This window comes from Perognathus longimembris, chromosome 6 (genome assembly GCF_023159225.1).
Source record: "Perognathus longimembris pacificus isolate PPM17 chromosome 6, ASM2315922v1, whole genome shotgun sequence".
Classification (NCBI taxonomy): Eukaryota; Metazoa; Chordata; class Mammalia; order Rodentia; family Heteromyidae; genus Perognathus; species Perognathus longimembris.
Genome location: NC_063166.1, coordinates 40,833,274 through 40,857,356, shown reverse-complemented (window position 1 = coordinate 40,857,356; position 24,083 = coordinate 40,833,274). Strand labels below are relative to the sequence as shown.

Genomic DNA, 24,083 nt, shown 5'->3' with positions numbered 1-24,083 from the left:
ATAGCATTAAGAGATGGAGCCTCTTGGGGGCTTGAACTCAAGGTCAGTTTGGTCAAGGCTGACACTCCCTATCACTTGAGCTATTGTTCCTCTTCCACCTTTGCTATTGTTGTTTGTATATTTGTTTCTTGCTTGTTTTCTGCTTTTGTTTTTGTGTGGTTAGTCAGTGGTGAGACTGACTTTAAACACGATCCTCAGATCTTACCTTCTTGACTAGCTAGGATGAGATGGGGCTTCTTGTGAGGGAACAGGACCTGGGCAAAGAGCCTAGTGAATGAAATTCCTGGCCACTGGCCCAAAGGTATTCCTTAGTTCCTTCTACTGTGTGAGACAGAGGAAGAAGACTCAGGAAAAGAGACCAAGTCCTATAGACTTGGGAGTTTTTCTAAAGATAGGATGAAAGAATGTGCCAAGAATGCAAAAAGGAAATAAATTTCCCACACTCTGGCAAGGGCAAGACTGCATTTCATGTTTTACCAAAGAAGGAGAGAATGCAAAGAGACCTAACTGCTACATTCAGCCATCTCTTAATTGGTTATTATTCATAACAACTCTGGAAGAGAAAGAAGTATGTTAGCAATATTATATAGAAGCAGAAGTAATCACAATTGGCACATTCGACTCAGTGGTCTACATCTGCTCACTACAGCTGAATTAGGGACACTGAGAAAACAACAGAAAGATGCATGGATTGTCTTTTCCTCTTATAGAATCAGAATTAGTGAGAGAAAATGTATCAAGCATCCATATTTTATTCCCCTTAGTTAATCAAGTCACAAAGAATGATATATCATCTCCCATTTCTTTCTTTCTCTGTATTCCTTTTGGATAACCCATTATCTTACTGTATCCATTCTCAACACCTTTTTTATTTTTAAAAAAAATCAGGTTCTATAACAAAACAAACAGATAATATAATATAATATATAGTATAATATAGATGGTTTCCAAATCCTGTAATCTGAGATCAGCAGTGTTAACAAAACAGAAAGGCTATGGAATGAATCCCTTTATTTAGAATTCAGAGGAAGTCAGAGGATTCCCATAGGGTTACAGGACAGTCCAGCAGATTGAAACATACACAGCCTGGAGATGGATTGTTTCTTGTGTTAAAACTGTGTGTCCTTTTCTTTGTCTACCGATCCTTTGTTCTGCATATCAATATCAACAACCAAGAAATATGTGTAGTACTTTACAATTAATTCTTTCTTTCTTTCTTTTTTTAAATTAAATTTTATCAATAAGGTAATGTACAGAGAGGGCATAGTTACATAATAAGGTAGTGAGTACATTTTTTGTCATATTTGATATACCCTCCTTCATTTTTCTTTCCAGTAGTCCAGAGTTTACCAGTAGTCCCTATATAGATAGCATGCATCTTGATCAATGTTACCCCTTCTATTCTTGTCATATTTGTTACACCCTCCTTCATTTTTCTTTCCAGTAGTCCAGAGATTACCAGTAGTCCATATATAGGTAGCATTCATCTTGATCAATATTACCCCTTCTATTCTTGTCCTCCCACTTGGGACTTCCTTCCTGAAGAAGTGACCAGTAGTCATCACCAGTAGTCCAAGAGATATCTTAAAGTACCTAACATTTAATTAGTCATAATTTTCTGTCCCTTTAGAAAGACATACTGATGGATAAATGGCAATCAAATCCCCACTCCCCCAGTGGTCTACTCCTGAAGGAAAACTAATGATCACTAACTGCTGAGATTTACAGAGCAGTTGATATTTAAAAGTTAAGGAACTGAGCAGTTTCCTGGAAATATTCTATACTCTCCAGCAAGTTATCCAGAGACTTCAGAACTCTAATTCAAAGATTTTTCAGTGATAAAAGATTTAGTAGTGGGCCTCATTGCAGACACAGAAGTATACTAAGTATTTGGATCAAATGGCTTCTAGTTTTCAGAAGATCTTGGATGGCCCATGTTGTTAAAGCATTGGGGTGCTTCTAATCACCGGGTAAAATGTGAGCTCCCCATATAATGGACCCCACAGGAAACCAAAAGAAAAATAAAGTTTGGACTCTTTATGTAAAAAGTTGAGGATAGTTCTAGAATAAGATCTAAAATGATCATGTGGTAGAGTTCTAGGACTGAACCACAAGGAAATTTAAAAGGAAAGAAGTTCATTGAATTCTTATGGACCATGTGTAGATAAAGTAATAAAATACACAGTTGTTTCCAAAAACTGTTTTGTGTCACTTAAAACACACAACCACACACACATACACACAGTCTTGTCAATTGTGATATGTAAAAATAATACATAATCAAGAACAGTGAAATTAAATTGGACATTTAAAACGCTGTGACAATATACCAACTATTACGTAATATTCTCATTCTAAAATAAGGTCGCCCAACCTCAACAATTCCAGTATTTTGGATCTAATAATTTCTCATTTCGAGAAAACAGAAAGTGCTGATCTATGAACTATAGGATGTTCAGCAAAATGTAGACAATGTTGTCAAAATTTTCAAAATAGCTGTTTGTTTAAAAAAATTAAAATAAAGAGAATATAAAATAGAGGTAGAGAGAACCATGGTCCCGTGCTCATGTATTTTATACTATGCTTTTGACCAGGAGAGCAGCAGTACTAGCAGGGTCTCCCCAATAAAATTTACAAGTTGGAAACATAAGAGGAACATGACTGTTTACTTATCTGGCCTCTAAGTAACTAATAATGCCAGTAGCAACCCTGCAACAGCTACAACCTCCAAAAATGTTTCTAGAACTTGCATTTAAGAACTCCTACTTTGAAGCATCTTTCAGATGTTGACTTAGATGTCACTTCTTCAGGAAGGAAGTCCCAAGTTGGAGGACAAGAATAGAAGGGGTAACATTGATCAAGATGTTACCTATATATGGACATACTGAAAAGAAACTGCTCTTTACAACTACTTAAGGACAATAACAAAATAAAGAATTTTTGAGCATTTCATATGAAATATACTACTTGTACTATACATCTGTTTATAGTGTGTGTGTGTGTGTGTGTGTGTGTGTGTGTGTGTGTGTGTGTCTACGTGATGGTCCTGGGGTTTGAACTCAGTGTCTGGGTGCTGTCCCTGAGCCTTTTAGCTCAAAGTTGGTGCTCTACCACTTGAGGCTACAGCTTCATTGTTAGCTTTTTGATGATTAATTTGAGATAAGAGGCTCATGAACTTTCCGCCTGGTCTGGCTTTTGAACCAGGATCCTCAGGTCTGATGAATAACTGGGATTACAGGTATGAGCTATCAGTGCCTGGTCCATTTGTGCCTCTTAGTAACTATGTCCAGTATAAAAAAAATTACTCATTGTGTATTTGAAAGTAGTGTAACGAAACAGACTAAAAATAAATAAGGGGATAAAGGGACAAAAGAAGAATACAAGGAATGAATCTCATCAAAGAGGAAAATACCACAATGAAATCTCTTTGAATGATTAATATACACAGACAAAACCATTTTGCTGCACCTACTCATGATGTGGAAATTTATTATGGCCTGAAATTGTCTTATGTCCTATCTGTTCTTCTTATAATAAGCATTCATGCATGTATGTTGAATAAGTCAAGAAAGGAAGGAAAGAAGGAAATGCAGTAAAGACAGGTTGCTAGCCACCAAGGAGAGAGAGGCCTTACCTATGATGTATCACAGGTAATGGTTCACACTGACTCTCTCTATTACTCTGCCATAGCTCCAAATGTCTCAATTTAAGAAAACCAAAAGAGACTTCAGATATTGCCAAATCTTGCCTGGGCATGGAAGGAACGAATCTTCTGGAGAGCCAGGGCTCTAAAAGTTTGTAAAGAGAAATGCTGAATTTTAAGGAAGGCTCAGTAATGGTATAAAAAGGGAGATAAATGTTTCAGTACTTTCTCATTGTCTCAATTAAGAGGAACTCTCAGGTATAGCAATAATTTAGACATAAGATGTGTTACTGACATTCAATTGGCTGTATGACTAAAGAGATGAGTTAATCTCTCTGAGCCTTAATTTTATTTATAAAACTAAAATATATATAAGTATTTTGTGGTATTTTTTTATTTATTAAATTTTACTTTTTGCTACCTGCTAGATATTCACTGTGTGTTCAGAAGGTGTACTATAAGGTGTACACTGTAGCTTACCAATCCTAAACTATTTACTGCTATCTAGCATTTCACAGAACACACCTGCCTACCAACGGTTCTAGATTATCGACTCTTGAAAATCTAGTAAAGGAGAAATTTGTACCAGTATTTCCTCTATCTAAATACTCCTCATAATTATAAAAAGATTCATGTTTTTCCATTAGTGGTAGACTCTACCAAGACATATTATTTTTGTCATGGTAAAAAATTATTTGTGAAAAGTATTTTTTAAATTTTTGTGCTGGTTCTGGGGCTTGAACTCAGGACCTGAGTGTTGACCCTGAACTGCTTTTGCTCAAGGCTAGCTTGAGCCATGGCTTCATTTACAGCTGTTTTTGGTAGTTTAATAGAGAAAAGAGTCTCACAGACTTCCCTGCCAGGGCTGGTTCATACCATGATTCTCAGATCTCAGCTTTCGGTATAACTAGGATTATAGGATTGAGACACTAGCACCTGGCAAAAAGTATTTTGTAAAAGCTACTCAATGATACCAGAAACAGTTATTATCTGTATCGTATATTCTAGGGTAGAGAGCACAAGCGATCAAAAGTGAGAAAACAAACAAAATAAAAAGCAAAAAAAGCAAAAGTGATCATATAAAGCCTAAGTTACAAATAGTAAACATGGACTCTATGAAAGTGAATACAGTTCTATGGAAACAGAAGGTGAGTGTGACCCTGATGCGGCTATTGGTGAGAACTCCCCAGGAGCTGACACTTGAACAGGACTCTTGGAGTTATAGAAAAGATGATTACCAAGAAGGAAGAGGATGGGAAGAGACATTAGACCAGATCTGACAGTGCATCCCAAAATTGGTTCTGATACTCTGTAGCAAATTCATGAAAAAGTCAATGGCTGATAAATCAGCAATGGGATCACTGCCAAAATTTACATATAAAAATGACATAGTACTTAAGAAGTTTAAAATATTTATGCATAGTGGGATGCTACTGGTCATAATCCTAGTTACAGGGGACTAAAATCTGAGGATAACAGTTCAAAAGCAGTCTGGGCAGACAATTCCAGACAATTGAAGATATATGTCTCCAATTAATCAGCAAGAGGCAAAAAGTAGAGTTGTAACTCAAATGGTAGACAAAAAAAAGCTGAGTGAAAAAAGCCAAACAAATGCACAAGGCTCCGAATTCAAGCTCCACTAGTGGTACACGCAAAAAGTTATTTATAAATCACTTTAAAGAAGTATAAACCCGTTAACATAATGCTCTAAGAAAACTATAACAGGGACTGGGGATATGGCCTAGTCGCAAGAGCGCTTGCCTCGTATACTTGAAGCCCTGGGTTCGATTCCCCAGCACCACATATACAGAAAATGGCCAGAAGTGGCGCTGTGACTCAAGTGGCAGAGTGCTAGCCTTGAGCAAAAAGAAGCCAGGGACAGTGCTCAGGCCCTGAGTCCAAGGCCCAGGACTGACAAAAAAAAAAAAAAAAAAAAAAAAGGAGAACCTTAGTCCAATAAAGCAAAGCCACGCCACTGTGCTAATTAAGAGTTCTTAGGAGAGCTATAGCCATCAGTTAAACAAATGATCAGGCTAGAGTTAGAGCATCTGCCATATGCATAATGCTAGCTACTAATTTCCTGGCTATTATCAGCCATTATTTTTTTCCTGTGTCCTAACAAGTGCTAAGGTGAGAGTTCTGATTACTAAGCTCAAAAATTTCAGACATTTGTCTAAGGGCCATCTCCTCCATTAAAGATACAATAACACTTGTTATCTGTACCTCTTTTCTCAAGTACAGATGGTAAAGGGACAAAAATGTTCATATGGAAGAAAATGTGTGGGAAAGAAGCTAACAGTATGTTAGCACACGATACAGTTATGCTGGAAAGAGTCTTTAGTAAAATTGGTGGAATTAGCTTTCTTCACCAATGGGCGTATGTAGCAGAATGAATCACTAGGGAACCACACAATATATTTAGGAATTGACTCCATATTCATACTGTGTCCAAATGGATGGGATTTATTTTATGGTCTCCATCATAGTTGAGAACTCTGGTCTTTGGCTAGCCAAGGTTTACAAGGTCAAGAAGGAACACATCTGCCCCTCCTAACAACTCGTGACTACAGTGCCTCTGCTCATGCATAGAGGGTGTAATACAAACTTCTCTCTGCTTTACTCCAATCACCTCAGGACCAGTGAAAAATAAAACACAGAGACTTTGGATCGAACAACTGAGTGACTCATGCACAGCTATAACTCACTCCTAGTTCCCAATTTGCTGATTTAAATACTGTGTTATGGTACTGAGCTCTGTTTACAATTAGAAATTATTTACACACTGAAGTATGGTAAATAAGTATAATAGGATAATTTCTTTTCATAATACTCTAAGGATTAGGGCAATCTTTTACTAAAGCAAACACACGTCCTTTCATCTCTAGCATAAAGAGTTCACCACTTAATGTTGGCCTGACATTTAATCACTACAGATTTCTGGAATATTCCTAGAAATATTTCTGAAATATTTTTCATTTTTTTGTTCTTACAGAATGTTGGGTAAGTTTGAACCTGTATACATGATACTAATCATTTCTAGATATCCCTTTAAAATCTCAATTATTATTATTATTGGTTATAGTACAGTAGGAGCATCCTCCAAGTTCATAATACCGAAGATGTCATCAGATTTACGTTGTGTGAAATGAGTATGTAGAGTATTTTACCTTTCATGGTTGAATTTATTAGCAATAAACCTAGTTTTAAAAGAGAGAGAGAGAATTGATTCTGTCTGTGTCCATTGTTCCTCAGCTTACATCAATATGAAATTTAGTCCTGTTGGTATAGTTTAGCTGTTTCTCTTTACACTTTCCCAAATTTTGTCTTATTGAATTTGTAATCAATTTTGTTATCTCCATGCAGGTAATTCCTTTTTATGACACATCTTGATTGATTATAAGCACACATAAAAAAGAATATTGCTACAGAAACATTTTAATGCATTCCTAGATTCTGTGTTTATAGTTATTGCCTCAGACTATGATTCTCCTACCTATGCCTCCAAATAAGCTGAGTTGACTGTTCGTGGGTTTCAAAGCAAAAATTCTTCTAGGGTAGGCCATTGCTCCCTCACCTGTCCTTGAAGTCTGTCTTCCACCAGAATCTACCTTTACCATGTTCTTGTAGGTCTCTGAGAAGATAGACTTTATTCTTCTGTAGGAAAACCCATGATTCTCCAGTACTTCCTCTGGTGGCATGCATGTATCAGATTGGGAATTCAGTGTTAAGACTCATTTTACCCCTAACTAAGTCCCATTTTCTAACACAATACACCAGTAATTCAGCAATTCAAATGGTAATTTTCTTATTTTGAGGTCCATTTCAATGAGATCCAAATCTACACAAAGCAATGCTTCTGATCAGGACCCCTCACTTTGCAACTAGAGAAAGGATCTGTTCTTTTCAATGTAAGAAATTATGAAAGCCATGAATGAGTACTGTTCGTTAATAGGCTTCTCCATAGAACACCAAGAAATGAGTTATTGCCTGAGATAATCCTGTGGACACATTCTTCTAAGAGGCAAGTTGAAAGTGCTGACATTTCTTTCCAAGTTTCAGAGCACTCAGTTGAAGGATAGAGGCTTTCAGATATGATTCCTGGACATTCAGTTGAGCCCTTGCATTTATAGGATCACACCCACAGGCAGATTATATAAGTCATTTGGTAAAAGCTAATACAAATATTTAACTTCAGAGGATTATGCTTCAAAAATCTCAAATAATTAATGAACGTGATGAAGATCAACCTTGGCAATCTCAATATTGAATTTTGAGTCTTTGCATTCCTCATTGGGATCAAGAAAAAAAAAAAAAACCCTAGCCAAGTTGACATAGCCAAGAAAGCAAGACAGTCACAAATTTTTATGGAAATGTAAATCACCAACTGCTAAGCATTTCCTTTATTGGAAAGTATAAAACTTTTACTGATGAGGAAAATAATACTTAGTTCTTGCTGGCTAGAGATAGTTTTCTATTGAAGATGCCTGCCAAAAGAGCTTATGGCATTAACTTTCAAGCAATAGCTCAGAAAGTGAGATAAAACAATGGTCAGTATATTTTATCAGCCATCTCACAGTAAGGAGCTGCCAACAGCAATGGTACCTTGCTCTTCTCTGTAATCACAGGTATTTAATGCACATTCCACAGGAAAGGCATGGTATATCTAGTATATGTACACTCTTTGTTAGAATAGAAAAAGGTGAGTTTAAGAAATACTGATGGGCTGGGAATATGGCCTAGTGGCAAGAGTGCTTGCCTCCTATACATGAAGCCCTGGGTTCGATTCCCCAGCACCACATATATAGAAAACGGCCAGAAGTGGCGCTGTGGCTCAAGTGGCAGAGTACTAGCCTTGAGCAAAAAGAAGCCAAGGACAGTGCTCAGGCCTTGAGTCCAAGCCCAGGCCTGGCCAAAAAAAAAGAAAGAAATACTGAAAGAGTTTGCTAACTCAATTACAATTTGGTTTTTTTAAGAATCTTCCCCAAAATGAATTGATAGGATGAATTGAAAGCAGAATAGGTCCATTGAAAAATAAATAAACTCAGAAAAAGCCAGATGTCAGTGGTTCACACTTGTAATTGTAGATATTTAGGAGGCTACGACCTGAGGATGGGGTTCAAAGTCAGTCCAGGTAGAGGGGGATTCTTACCTCCAATTAAACAGTAAAAAGCTGGAAATGAAGCTGAGGCTCAAATGGTAGGGTGTCAGACTTGAGTGGATAAAGCTAAGGGGTAGGGTCCTGTCCCTGAGTTCAAGCACCCGTATTAGTATTCATAAAGACACACACACACACACACACACACACACACACACACACACTCTCTCTCTCTCTCTCAAGTTAGTGATGGTAATGTGTACAATTCTTCCACTTCCATTATCAAATGAAGGTGCAGTATGCAGATGATAAAAACCCTAACAGGCCAGCTCACTGAAACAATCCCAGCAAAGCCAAGTGGCAAAAGGAACTCTCCATAAGTATTTCTTTTTTTTTTTTTTCTGTGGCCAGTCCTGGGCCTTGGACTCAGGGCCTGAGCACTGTCCCTGGCTTCTTCCCGCTCAAGGCTAGCACTCTGCCACTTGAGCCACAGCGCCACTTCTGGCCGTTTTCTGTATATGTGGTGCTGGGGAATCGAACCTAGGGCCTCGTGTATCCGAGGCAGGCACTCTTGCCACTAGGCTATATCCCCAGCCCTCCATAACTATTTCTTAAAGTTTAAAAAAAATTGCTCCTATCAAACTTTTAGATACTGATTCAAATGCCACATTATCACATAGGCTTTCTAGAACACTTCATTAAAAATCCAACCCTGTTGTACCTCCACTAGTTTTGTCTTCAGTCCCATTCTTATCCCTTGTTTCTAAAGTATAGTATGATCTTTGTGAAAATTTGGTTCAATTTTAAGTCTTTAACATTGGGTGTGGTGGGGGGGGGGGGTTGTGCATGTGGATGTGGGTGTGAGCTAGTACTGAGGCTTGAACTCAGGACCTCATGTTCTCATTTGTTTTTTTCATCCAAAGAGTAACCTGCCACGGTTAAAAGCAAATGATGGCTTCCCCCCCCTCCCCCAAATCCTGGGGCTTGAACACTTTGCATGAGCACTGTCATTACAGCCTTTATACTCAATGCTAATGCTTTAACACTTGAGCCCAAGCTCCACTTCTGGCTTTCTTGGTGGTTCATTGGAGATAAGGGTCTCTTGGACTTTCCTGCCCAGGCTGGCTTCAAACCAGGATCCTCAGATCTCAGCCTCCTGATTGTCAAGAATTACAAGTATGAGCCATCCATGCGCAGAAAAAGAGGATATTTTAATATCACTGTGTTTAAATATTCTTGTATATATATATATATATATATTTTGGAGTGGATGTGATCAGATAACTTGATTTTGATTCAATGCTTTTAATTTTTATTTAAAAAATTAAATTATCATCAAGCAGTTGTACAAAGAACCTAAATTTTGCAGAAATTGTGTGATCCCTCAGCTCAGAATTATTTTACATACTACACGAGGATCTTTGTCACTCTCTGGAAGTGGAGTAGCAGTCCTAGATGATACCATATTTCAAGGCCCTGAGAAGGGCTAAATCCTTTTCTGAAGATCTTCCATCTGAAGAGAGCTATGCCATGTTTACTTGAATCTGGAATTGATGAAAAAGCCAGTTAAAAATACCCAAGGCTAGCCAGGTCTCACCTTGCTGGTGCTCGTATGTCACATGATAGCAGATCCTCTAACAGTACATGGGAAGCCAGTCTGCAAAGCTGCTCTCAACAAGAGAGGCCCAAGGAAACTTCTGGAGAGAAAAGGACTCATGGAGCCCACTACATGGCATAGGCAGAAGTATTATGATTGTGTCACTATATGAGTGTATGAATGTCTTGTCATAAATGTCCAGTGTGTTCAATTGTTCTCTCTTGCCTCTCAGGAGACTTCTTAGAAGACAATGTCAGTGAACACCCATAAATAACGTTAGTGCCAACTAGGCTTTCCTCACTTTTCTCTCCTTAGATTCTTTGAGACATATTTCATGACCAATAACTTTCTTTAATAAACCTTGACATTGTCAATAAAAGCAATACTTAATGTTCTTAGTCAAGACTAACTAATAGCTGTATGGGAAATAGTGTAAATGTTAGGAATCTAGAATACACAGCAGGAGGCCAGTGGCTCATTACTGTAATTCTAGCTACTCAAGTTGCTGAGATCTAAGGATTGTGGTTCTAAGCCAGCTGGGGCAGGAAAGGTCATAAGATTCTTATCTCCAATTAATCATGAAAAAGCTGAAGTGTAGGTGTCACCCAAGAAGAGGAGTGCTCTCTAATGGACAGTGCCTAGGCTCCAAGTTGAAGCTTTGGTGCCCATGCGTGTGCGCGCGCGCACACACACACACACACACACACACACACACACACACACAATTTTGTAAAATGAATTCAGAACAAGAAGCAGGTTTTAACAATATTATTTCTTTAACACACAACATGGTGTCTGAAAAATAAGTAAACAATAAAAACATTTTTGGATGAGGCCTTAAAATATTTTCCAGTAGTTTAGTTTGTAATAACACAATACTTAAAATATGTGTAGATTTACAAAAGGTCTAGAAGCAGATTCCAATTTAATACATAACATATTGTTACTAACATTTGCTGAATTTGTACAATAACCTAGGTACTATGGCTTTTCTTTTTTTAGCATTTTGAATACTTCCTTCAATAAACCTATAGCTTAAGTACTATGTTGTTATTAGAGAATTTCAGAGTTATTTAATAACATAGCCAAAGCCATACATCCAGGTTTTACCAGAGTGATGATTCAAAATCAAGATTTTTTTCCCCGAAACAGTATTATTATTTAGTATGCATTAGGAAAATATCCTAAATCTTCATTTTCCAAAGAAGCACTATCTTTTCTTTCTGGAAGACCCTTTTTGAGCAAGCATATAAAAAATAAAAATGTGACTCTTCATTAAGGGCTTTAAAGTGTGTGTGTGTGAGTAAATGTGTGTGTGTGCATGAGCACGCATGAATGCATACGTGCATGTTCACTGGGCTTGAACTCAAGATCTCATAGTCTCATTTGCTTTTTTGTCAAGGATGAAATCTACCATATGAGCCACAGATCCCCTTCTCTCTTTTTGCTGGCTAATTGGACATGTTTCATGCATTTTCCTGCTTAGGATGGTTTCAAACTGTGATCCTCAGATATGAGCCTTCTGAATAGCTAGGATTATAGGTGTGAGCTACCTGTGCCCAGAAACAATGGATATTGTAAGTCATGGGCACTTACTGGATAATTTGTGATGAATTTTTTAAATTGTCACATCAGTTAGTTTTCACATGCAAACATTGGAAGATATTAGCTAAATAAAGAATTCACATGGAGAGTTTCTGGTTAACTCCAGATTGGTATCTGGAATCTTGATTATTTGTGTTATTTATTTTCAAATACTAGAATATTTCAAATTGGACACCACAGTCTGCATAGTAGGATACTGATAAGAAAGAATGATAATTCAGGGGATGATTCAGTAGATACTTAAATAGCAAAAAATATTTTGGAAGTTTCACACATCCTGCAGACTTCAGGTTTTTATGATAATAAATAACAGCTATCACTAAGACAAAGGAAAAAGTGCCATGAAATCCAACAGCTCAGTGAGAAACCCACTAATGCAGGTGGCCAAGCTTGTTCCATTGCCATGCCAAAGGAAGGATATTTATTTTCTTCTTGGTAGTTGAATTACCAAGTCATTTTTTTATTGAAAGCTTTCTGGTAGGCAGATATGAGCTTACAAGAGGCTTTGGGTTCAAACTTTATGAGAAAAAGAATTAAGATTTTACTTCCAGGATCACACAACTAGTAATATAAAATCTTTGAATGACTTTGGCAATAATGTGACCTTCAGTATCAAAGATAGAATCATCTTAATGTGTACATAAGTTTGAGTAAAGGACCAGAATGCTGGCCAGGATAAATAATAATTTCTGAAGCTCTTTAAAGTAATACCCTTTTGGGTGGGCTCTGATAGCTCATGCCTGTAATCCTAGCCACTCAAGAAGCAGCGATCTGAAGATCATAGTTTGAAGCTAACCCAGGGAGACACATCTCAGACTTTAATCTCCAACTAATCAGTAAAAAGGTAGACATGGAACTGTGGCTCTGCTGGTAGAGTTCAGCCTTGAAAAACTAAGGGCTAGCACCCTGACCCTGAGTTCAAGACCCAGTGAATGAGAGAGAAAGAAAGAGAGGAAGAGTGATGCCCATGTACTGTAATGTTAGGAAACAGAAGGAAAATATTTGATTCAAAATGGCTCCTCAGTAGTTACAAGGTCAACTTTCTTTTCATGTTCCTTTCAACTTAATTTATTATGTATGAGTGTATATATGTATATATTTACATTATACATATTATACATTATACATATACTATATATTATATATAATTTGCAACAGTAGAATCATGCAAATTATATTATAAACTATAAACTATAAACTGCACAACATAGAAACTTCCAAAACTCAGTTACTTTATTTATTTATTTATTTTGCCAGTCCTGGGCCTTGGACTCAGGGCCTGAGCACTGTCCTGGTTTCTCTTTGCTCAAGGCTAGCACTCTGCCACTTGAGCCACAGCGCCACTTCTGGCTGTTTTCTATATATGTGGTGCTGGGGAATTGAACCCACGGCTTCATGTATACATGGCCACTAGGCCATATTCCCAGCCCCCAAAACTCAGTTTTTACTAATACACTGGATCAAAGATCTTGCAGTAACAACTTCTGAATAATTTGTATAATCAATCGCCAGTGAAATCCAAGTACACTTTGCTTACAACTAAGAATTGTACTTTATCTTTTGTTTTCTGGGTAAAGAAAATTGCTACATTGATTCATTGCCAAGTACCCTTTAAACTGAGACATGTATGCAATTTCCTAATTAATTAAAAATACTAATTTCATCAGTCTTTGCTCATGACCAAATTTAAAACTTCCAGGCATATATCTGAAGAAAAATATCATTACACAGCTGAAAGAATTCAAACTCTAATTGATATCACCTTGAATAATAATTAAAATGCCATACAGGACAATGAGCCCACAAAAGGAAGTTACTCTAAAGGCTGCACAGCCACTAGAAAACAGCTACAATCACTAGGAACCAAATATTCCACCTCAGAATTCTGAGACAATAATTGGAAAATGTGATCAGACAATGTTAGCAATCATTGTGAAATTCCATTACTCCTCCACAATCTCATCAGCTCCACGAGAGGAATCCCAGCCACTAGGAATTTGTACCTAGGAATTTGACTCACATGGAATGCATTGCTCAAAGGTTTCAAATCTGTCATCTATTATTGGACCTCAACTTTGGAGAACCTGGCGGTGAATATATTCAGTACTTTTAATTAGAAAGAACTCTTTAAATATTAGGTCACATGCAAATAAATCTCAAATGACTATGACTTTAATATAAATGACTACAGAGCAGACAAATGGATATACACCCATGAGAAGTTGCAAAAGCAATAGAGAGATGTCTCATGTAATCTTTACTGGGTTTCCCCCAACAGTTACATTGTGACAAATGTAGTACAGTAGCACAACAAAACCAGGATGCCCATACTGGTGCACTGGTGGGCATATGCTATGTTACTTTATTACCTGTGTGGATTCTTTGGAGCTCTGCTACAATGAAGATATAAGTATATTATGAATCATTTTATTAGTTGTCTCTGATAGAAAGTTTCATTATAATTTTGGAAGGTTCCAGACAATGTATTCTATGTAACAATATATGAGTATTAGAAATTACTGTTATCATGGAAAATTCCCGGCACTCAGGCTAAAGTAAAATTCCAGTAACCGCAGCAAGATACCTGTCTGCAAACTCATTTCTTTGTTCAGATCAGACATCTCCATCATGCAGCAATCAGCTCACCCAAATAAAAGAATAAGAATGAGCACATTTATATCACACATGTTAATCAAAGACAAATTACTGGTAATTGTCATATTCTAAAACTGTTTCCCAGTGAAAGTCCTTAGCTCCCATGCACATATATCTCTGTTCTCAGGCAAAACAGAAAACTTCCTTAATCACCAATGATGATACTCCAATGAAAGTGAACATTAATATGTATAAAGAAACGATAAAATAAATCAGCCAAATTATTCCAAGCCAAGCCTATTGGAGTTTATTTTCCTAACCAGTTAATATAAACCAAGTTGTTGCAAATTCTACTATTTAAGTCAACATACAGTAAAGGAGAAACTTTTAAACACACACACACACATACACACACACACACTCACGCACGTGTCTGTACCCATATAGTCTTACCTTGGCCATCTGAGCTTGCACACCATTTGCCTTGAGGGATGCTACAGCTTTCTGGGCAGCTGCAGGACTGTCAAAATCTACGAATCCATAACCTGCAAAACACACAACACTTCATTAGTACTCACAGGATACACCTCTCTATTATGTACATGAAGGTAGGTTTATGCTTAGATTACATTCATTTCTTCTGAATGGAACCCAGTTGAACACAAGGCTTTGAAATCAGTTGTTCTTGTTGCTTTGGGAGACAGTACAGTATAACTAAACAGGAATGTAGTAACATTTCCTGGAGACTGCTTTGGAGACTAGACATACAAAACAGCTACCTGCTTTATACTACTCTGGTGAGAAAAATATTTTGTTTAAATCTACTACTCTTGTTTTGATGGATATACCAAAAGACTGAAGAAAAATGCCTGGAAAATTGTTTTTTAAGTTTATATTTAAATTTTGAAAAAATTCTGAAAACCTATACAACTTAAAGCATGAGAACTTGGATTAAAGTTATCACCATGAACTCCAGTGGTGCCTATCAATTAACACAAGTTGACTGCACAGATTATCACACTTTGGATGTCAGGATTTGAACCAAGTCTCACTTGATTACCAAGCCAATTCTCCTTTGTTCTAGGCTTGTTTCTCCTGATAATGCAGACTATTTGTCACAAGCAGACTATTTGTAATCTTTAATGAGCTATACATGAGAGTGAGTAAATGGATACATACTCAAGCTATAGAAAATAAAAAACAAAAACCCAGTTTGTTTCTTTGTTTAGTTGACTAGTATTTGACAGGGTATAGGAGTTGCCTTTATTGCTCTATCCCCATCCTCCTGGAAGTGAGTATGAAGCATGAGTCCAAAGAAATAGTAAAACTGAATGAATGAGGTAGGAATTCTGTGTGCTCTTAAGCTAACTGCTAGTCCAGGACTTGCTAGCAGCAAGAACAGATACCAGAAATGTTTAAAATATAAATGATAGAGATGAGTCTGAAGGCAGCTTTGCCTGGCTCTCCTGAAGCCTACCCCATGAATCTCTTAGGTCTCTCACTATTTTCTCATATATCTCATTCAGAAGATTCTAAATAAGGCACCAAACAAACTATTAATCCTGTTCTAGGACCTACTTTCACTATAATAGCAAAAGAAGAATGCAAAGGAATTTAATTACTAAGTTGTTTATTTTATTTTTTTTAATTTCTCCCCTCTAATCCTGTCCTTCTTTCTCCCCTTCCCAGCGTGTTATTGTAATATGAATTTGTTAAACAGTAGTGGACCATGAGCGCTCTGAAAACTCTGGGCAGAGAAGCTGTGAGGTTGGTTTCTAATCCAAAAAGAAGTGTGTTCTGTAAGCACTGCTAATCCTCCCCTTCTGACAAACTTCCTACTAGATGGGCAACATAATTATTACCACCCACTCAGACAAGTAAGACCCAGGAACCAATGGCTCATGCCTGTAATCCTAGCTACATAAGAAGCTGAGATCTGAGGATTATGATTCAAAGCTATCCCAGGCAGGAAGACTCTTATCTCCTATTAACTACAAAAAAAACAAAAATTGAAGTGTGACTCAAGTGACAGATATGAGCCAAAAGTATAAAACTAAAGGACAGTGGCTAAGCTCTGAGTTCAAGCCTTCATACTGACACAAAAAATAACAACAAAGACAGTAAGACAGGAAACAGACAGTTCAAAAAGTAGAACAGTGGGGAAGAAGCACTTGGAAGAAAGGAGAAAGTAAGGGCTGGGAATGTGGCCTAGTGGTAGAATGCTTGCTTTGCATGCATGGAACCCTGGGTTTGATTCTTCAGCACCACACAAACAGAAAAAGATGAAAGTGGTGCTCTGGCTCAAGAAGTAGAGTTCTAGCATTGAGTTCAAAGAAGCTAGGGACAGTGCTCAAGCCCTGAGTTCAAGTCCCAGGAGCGGCAAAAAAAGGAAAAATTTAAGACTGAGATATTATCTCTCTGTGCCAGGTGCTGTGCTGAGTGGTTGGCATTCTGAGAGTCAGTGATACAAAATTGTCAGGTAGTCATGGCTTACTGTCCATAATGCTTATGTGGAAACTGAGGTTGAATCCTAGAACCCCCCTAATTGATGGATCAAAGCCCTTTCATGTATACTGTACAGTGGGCTGTTTGAGAGTTCTATTTCGTGAGCTGTTTCTGATACCCTCTGAAATCCACCATGCAGATGACTTATGCCTTGAGAATTTCTCAGAATTTTAAGCTAGGACTCAAGGACACAAAGCAAAACAGCTTCATGAAAGGATTAAGTGCAGCTCATACATCAGTGTGTTCACAGAGTGACTGAGCATGGAGCAGAGATCTGGGAATGAGATGTGAGGGACACATCTTTCACCTCATGTTTTGGTCCTTGTCTCTCTTTTATACAAAGGCTCATTCTTTTATTCAGCAGCCCAGGTCTATGTGTGCTAAACACTGTGCCAAACAAAATGTATGAAGTGTTGGAAAACACAGCCCCAGTCCCCACCTTTATGTAACTTACAACTGAGCTGGAGATGGCTGACTCATGGCAGATAGCCATATCATTTACTCCATGATTGCAAAATGGAAGATCTCTCTTGAGAGAAAACAAGAGCATATCAGATAGAATCTAATGGTAGAATAAGTACTATCCGAAATTGTAAGGAAGCTGAAGCAGAAAATGATCTGAGTATGAGGACTACATCTTTGTGGCCAAAATGGAGAGCAAGAGTAGAATTGGAGAGGTGATGAGATGGTCTAGGGGTTCTTGCAGCAATCCAAAGGAAAGCAAAGAAATTGGTATCACAAAATGGACAAGCTGAGTTCTATTTTTTTAAACAGTACTTGTAGTTAGATTGAATGGGTTGCAGGCAAGGGACATATAGCTGATTTTTGCCCTAAGCCACTGGACAATTGATAGCCAGTAGGAAGGAGGGAAAATGAACATACCTGGTTTCTGGTATGTTGCTCAGAAAAGCCCATGCATTGTCTAAGTAAAAATGTCAAGAAGAGTTGGATACATTACACTGGTGCTTAGGAGATGGAATTGAAAATATAAATTAAGAAGTGATAGCACAAATATGTAATTTGCAGAGATAAAAACAGACAAGAATATCTATTATCAGTATTGAAAATGGTGCATGTTTGGAATTTAAACAACTTCAGCATTTAGGTGTTGCATGAAAACATGAGTTTGCAAAGTTAGTTCAAAGAGAACCAGGGAGAAAAGAGGGATAGCAAGAGGACTGTGATGTCAGCTCAAGGAAAACATGTGTCTATGAAAGAAGGAGGAGCCAAAGGCACCAAATGCAATACAGAATGTAAGCAAGGAGGAAAAAGAGGAGCCAGTGTGCTCAGGGCCATGGTGGCCCCAAAATGGTAGGGGAGTAGAAGGGTTGCTGGATACTTTGCAGTTTCATGGCTCAGAAGATTGAGACAAAAGTTTCTGTTTTGTGTATGTGTATGTGTGTTTGTATGTGTGTTGCATGTGCTGTGTGTGTGTGTGTGTGTGTGTGTGTGTGTGCATTTGTGGTGATCCCATAACTCATTCAAGTGTACAACCTGGGTGGGTATCCATGGAGCACTGGTTTAGGGTGGAGATGTAGCTCAGGGGTAGTGTTTGCCTAGAATGTGTGAGGCCCGAGTTTATACCAATAGTAATAATGACTACTGGATCAAGTGTCCTCTTCAGTCTCCATTACTGGGAAAAATAAATAAAGAGCACTGTAGATTATCTTGTGTCATTTCATTGTAGGCCCTATTGCTGAGATTTTACCCAATATGCAGCCCCTGCTTAATACATACTTGTTAAAAGAAGTCAAAAGTCTTTTTAAATGTCAGTTTAATTTCCTAGCCACCATATTGATGAACTGATCAAAATGTCCATTACAACTTTTGTTTGTTTGGTAATATTAGGGTTTGCTAAGCAAGTATCATTTGATACATGCCTCCAACTTCCTCTTTTCCCCTCCTTTATTGGCATAGTTATTTTTCATATAGTATCCTCAGCTTTTTGCTCAAGCTGGCCTTGGACTTCAACTCCACTATTCATAGCTCCCGTATAGCTAAAATAACAGATAGTTATTGCCACATTCAGCTCATTGGTTGAAATGGGGGTCTCATTGTCTGTTTGCCTGAGCTGGCTTCCAATAATAATACTTCCTGGATGCTGAATGGGCGGAGGCCCCCCACGGCGCGCTCCACCTGGATGATCCCGGGGCGACTACAGCCCAGTCTGCCTCAACTGCCCTCCTGCGAGGCCCGTCGGGTGGTAGGCATGGCCCGTGGAAATCAACGAGAGCTGGCCTGCCAGAAGAATATGAAAAAAACCCAGGAAATAAGCAAGGGAAAAATTAAAGAGGATAGCTTGACTACCTCTCAGAGAAAGCAAAGAGACTCTGAGATCATGCAGCAAAAGCAGAAGGCAGTTAATGAGAAGAAGTCAATGCAGACAAGAGAAAAATGATGACTGGCTCTTTGGAAGACCTGGGTGCTACTGCCATTGAGGTGCATCATAAGCTCTAAGATCAAGATTTCTTAAATAGTCATTACCTGTGCGTTGTAACTTACCCTTACAAAACTGTCTATTTTAAACTTTGCTTCTCAATTTGACTAACTTATGCATTAAAGCCACCCTTCAAAATAAAACACTGATCATGCATGTATCCTAAAAAAAATAAATAAATAAAATAATAATACTTCCACTCTCCATCTCTTGCATAGCTGAGGTAACAAGCATGCACCACTGTGCCTATCCATCCAAATATATTTTGATGATAAAGAACAATATGAAAGCAGTAAAAGAAATGTATCCAATGCCTAATGTATGAAACTGTAACCTCTCTGTACATCAATTTGAAAATAAAAAAAGGAACAATATGAAAAGTATTGTGTGATTACATTCTGAGTTAACAGTGCTTGCCTCCAAGAGATTGCATACTGTGCCCTTGGTGTCACTTGAGCTTCTTCTCCATCTTCCTTCTTTCCTTCCAACCTACACATTACCCAAGGCCTTACAAAATTGAGATGCTGATATACATGGCCCGAGTCCAATCCAAACTGAAAAAGTTTCTGGGAGGATGTGAGACAACACCCTGAGCTTTCTCTAAATCAGGGACCTTATGGATGAGGATTAAGACAAATGCTGCTGTGAAGAGATGGGGTGCCAGCAAGGGGGCTGGCGTCTCCTCAGTACCAGACATCTGTTTTGATGTCTTCAGCCAACAGAAAAGCCAAGGCTCCCAGCTCAAAACTTCAAATAAAAGACAAGCTACAAAGCTGAGCTATGACACTGAGTTGTATGACTTTCACATTTACTTCCGGTATTTAAAATGCAAGGTGAGCGGTAAAAATGCCTTGTTCTTGAAATAAACTTTTCATTCCTGAGTTTTGTGTTGCAGCAGATGCTACATGACAATCAGAAGAGACCAAATGAAATAAGAGGCCACCTTCACTGAGGAGCAAAACAGCTCAATTTGCTTTCAGTCCCTTAATGATAAACCAGCAAGAACAACCAACACCTGCATCTGGTGTGGGGAAGAGATTTGTTCAGTCCCAGCTGCCAGTGTTTTATGGGAACTCAGAGGCCTTTGTAGAAAACTAGAAAATCAGCTCCTCAGAAATGGCCAGGTGGCCTTGAGCATGCCATGTCAGTCTTGCAATTCTGTAATTAAGCATGGCCACAGGTCCAAGTGAATGAAAACTAAATGTCACTGCTTTCTCTAAACAACCCTGTCCTGTTTCCCTCTTTGTCACTGAGAGATGGCCAGCAGTTCTGCAATTAGTGGAAGTAGAATAAGGAGAAAGACCCAGCCCTAGAATAATTAGGTCATTCCCCAAACATGCTCATTCCATTGACAGAACTAATCAACACTTTCTGAAATACTCTCAACCTTGTGTGTTGATTTAAACTTTTGCTATTTTTATTTCACTACCAACAAAGTGACTTTATAGGGAAAACAGCAAAGCAAAAAAGAGATATAAATAGTAGGAGAATTCTACTAAGAATACTATTTATTGCTAGAGGGTTTGAGTCTTTTCCCTTTACTGCAGTTGCAGGTAACAAATATTCTAAGACCTTTGCTGTTTGTGACCTCTTTGAGTGTTCATTTGGAATCTCACTTAGGTGACTAATCTTTAACTGCTCTTTTGCTATTTTTGGAGTTGTTGTGGGCTCTTTAAAATTCTTAATTTAAAGTAAGTATTCAGCTGGATGTCTCATGCCTATAATCCTAGCTACACAGGTGACCAGATCTGAAGATCACTGACATAACCTGGGCAGGAAGTCTGTGAGACACTTATCTCCAGTAAACCAGCAGAAGTTATTTTTTTAAAAGCTAGAATGGGAGCTGTGGCTCAAATAGGGTGCTAGACTTGAGGAATAGCTCCTAGTCTCTAAATTTAATCCCTAGTACTTGCACAAAATGAAACAAAATAAATAAACAAAAATATCCTAAATATTAATTTACCAATACTGGGAAATTTCATTAGTGGGGCGATGAGAAGTCTGATTGGAGGAATGCTTTACCTAGTCCTTGCTTCAGGTCAGCCATGGAATCTCCAGCCAGCCAAGGGAGATTTTCTGTCTGTGGAATACATTTCACATTTGTGATGTTCTTCCTTTTCAGAATGACTGTCCTAAAAGCCCACTTGAAATACAGATGTCTTGGTCTAACACCTGACTTCTTTCAATCCAGCTGTGAGTCAAACCTGATTTCTAATCAGAAGATTTATGTCTGAATCAATTTCTGCTCAAATGTAACTGGTGAAGATGGTAAGGATTGGATTTCACAATCCTGCTTTCCTCTTTTCTATTTAGGTTTCCTGTGTATACCATGGCATCAGAAACTGAGCTGCAGAAAGGGAGCAGGAAGCCTGCCTTTGGGTATATTCTTTGTGTTTCGGCATTTTTGTTGCATTTTACTTGATGTCCTGAATAGTTAATGATCACTGATCATTCTTTTCTATTGGATTTTCCAATTTTCTTCATTATGCAATCAAGGACAGCAGTTTCTGCTCCATCCTTACTTCCTTACATAGAAACTCAAAAGAAAACCCAGTGTTTTGGTTTAACATCTTCTTTTGCATCCATTTCCTCTGAGTTCATTCATTTCAAATGTCAGCCAAGATCTGTCATGAAAGTGGTTAGACTACCTTAAATTTTTTCATATTTATTGTCAAAGTGTACCTTTAATTTTGAAAAAATAGAAAAGAGATATAAAACAAACATCCTTTTGCTAAGATGCAGATACAGAGATAAAACTGCTTATGTTTTGACATAAAAAAATCCTGAAAACTTTTAAAATCTGAACTTAGCTGTGCTCTAAAATGTTGTTAGAATATAAGATTCAATGGATTTCACAACATTTTATAGGATGCACACATTGCATGTGTGAGGAGCTGCAGCCTCCAAACTTTCATAAATTGGGGTAGGCAAGATGGATCATCATTCCACAATAGAACAAGCAACTTGCCTTTTTGTGCCCTCCTGGGGAAGCAGATTCATTGCCTCCCATCATATGCTAGAAACACTAAGATTAGATGCTAGTTTTGGAAATAGGATTTCCTCACCATTAAGGATGTTAGTTTAAACCATGATATAACTCTCCTATACAGTTATTAACTTTATTAGGAACTTACTATGTATAAGGTAAATAAAATGTTAGATACTGTAAAAGAAAATAAATGAACTCTAAAGAAAGAGTTATTGCTCTAAAATGACAATTATTTTCTCTAGGTGGGAGCTGTTATGCAGTTATGCAAAAATGGCAAAAAGTAAGGACTGGGGACAAGAAATAAGTCTCAAATAGCATTTCCTGGCAGAATAAAACTATCATGAAGACTGACAAATTGTTGAGAGTAAAGTACTTAGTAATGTGTCACTTGAAAATGGAATACATTCTCATTCCACTTACGTTGCACAAAAAGTTTTATTAAGCTAAACACAAAATCAAACCCCCAAACTCACTTCCCTCTTTACTATGTCCAATTGATTTTTAAATGAGAAAAATTGCTTCCTGACACCAAGGAAAGACAAAATTAGGATCTGGGCTATTATTTAAGGGCTTAATGTAATCACTGTGCTTTATCAAGTTTAACAAAATTCACTATTTTTTCAGCATCTAACAATTATTTTATTATATTGTAGAGATTAGAAAGAGCAATCTGCTTGGGTGAAAATGGAAGATGAGCCTCTGTGACTCATGCAGCCAAGCTGCCCTTTGCTTTTAGACAGTGTTACAAATGAGATGCACGCCCATGTGAACTGCAGGTCCTGTCTCTTTGGTAGAAAAGGAAGGAAAAACAGGTATGCAATGATGACTGCTTATGCAAGCCCATGGTTATGCTGAACACTTTAATTAGAGCTGTACAATCATCAATCCACAGTAGAGTAGGCAAATCTATTAAGATCTTAGCTAAGATCTTAATTTAGATGCTCTCTCCTTTCCCCCCTCCTCTTAATCAACCTTATAGATAAAAATGACTATATATCATTTTTCCATTGTGGAACAAAGGTAGTAGCCTCAGTGTGAGAGCATCCTTTGAAGGAGAGACTCACCTGTTCCCAGGTTCTTGAACCCAGTTTTCATATTCAACGGCCCTACAGAATGGCCTAGAATCAGGTTTGGGGCATCCTCTCCTCACCACCATGCAGATTGTCAGGTCTACTGTGGATGTGCTGAACTATCCTCCACATTTCTCAAAGTCTGTAGTGAACTCATATATATGCATACCAAAGATGGAAACCCTGGGGCTGCAGCAAGCTACTCATCAAACAGGATGGAACCTTCCTCTCTTCTCATGAGACTATAGACAGAATCAAGATCTTAAAATTATCATATCCAATTCTACATGGTCTTCAAATCTCACACTTCTCCAAATATTCTGCAAGGTCCACCTGGACAACCGTAATGCTGAAAACCACTGTCTCCCAAGGAATCCCACTCGAGTTGGGCCAAGCTATTTAAGAAACTGGTGTGGTTCAAGGGCAGTTATCTAGATTCCAATCCTAAGTCTGTTATTTGATTACACTGAGTCCTTAGGCACAGATCATTCAACCAAAAATATAGGTAATCATGCTACCTCCATACTTATTTTGGGTTCTGGGCATT

The 24,083-nt window shown here is 37.9% G+C and overlaps 2 protein-coding genes across 8 annotated transcripts in view; one reads left to right on the top strand and one right to left on the bottom strand.

Moving 5' to 3' along the window:
• The window catches only part of Rbms3 (RNA binding motif single stranded interacting protein 3), a 760,386-nt gene that overhangs the window by 406,566 nt on the left and 329,737 nt on the right, over positions 1-24,083 (bottom strand). For all 7 annotated transcript variants that reach the window (XM_048348593.1, XM_048348596.1, XM_048348594.1 and 4 more), the window contains one exon: positions 14,989-15,080. In XM_048348593.1, coding sequence (XP_048204550.1) covers positions 14,989-15,080 — 92 coding nt within the window. The remainder of the gene's footprint in view (positions 1-14,988; positions 15,081-24,083) is intronic.
• On the top strand, positions 19,225-19,514 carry LOC125353124 (small EDRK-rich factor 1-like). The gene has a single exon (XM_048348600.1). It carries the CDS (start codon positions 19,250-19,252, stop codon positions 19,436-19,438), a length of 189 nt encoding a protein of 62 aa, XP_048204557.1. The 5' UTR covers positions 19,225-19,249; the 3' UTR covers positions 19,439-19,514.

What these genes read in the sequence shown, in the direction of transcription:
- LOC125353124 (XM_048348600.1), top strand. Translation starts at nt 19,250, where the DNA reads ATGGCCCGTGGAAATCAACGAGAGCTGGCCTGCCAGAAGAATATGAAA.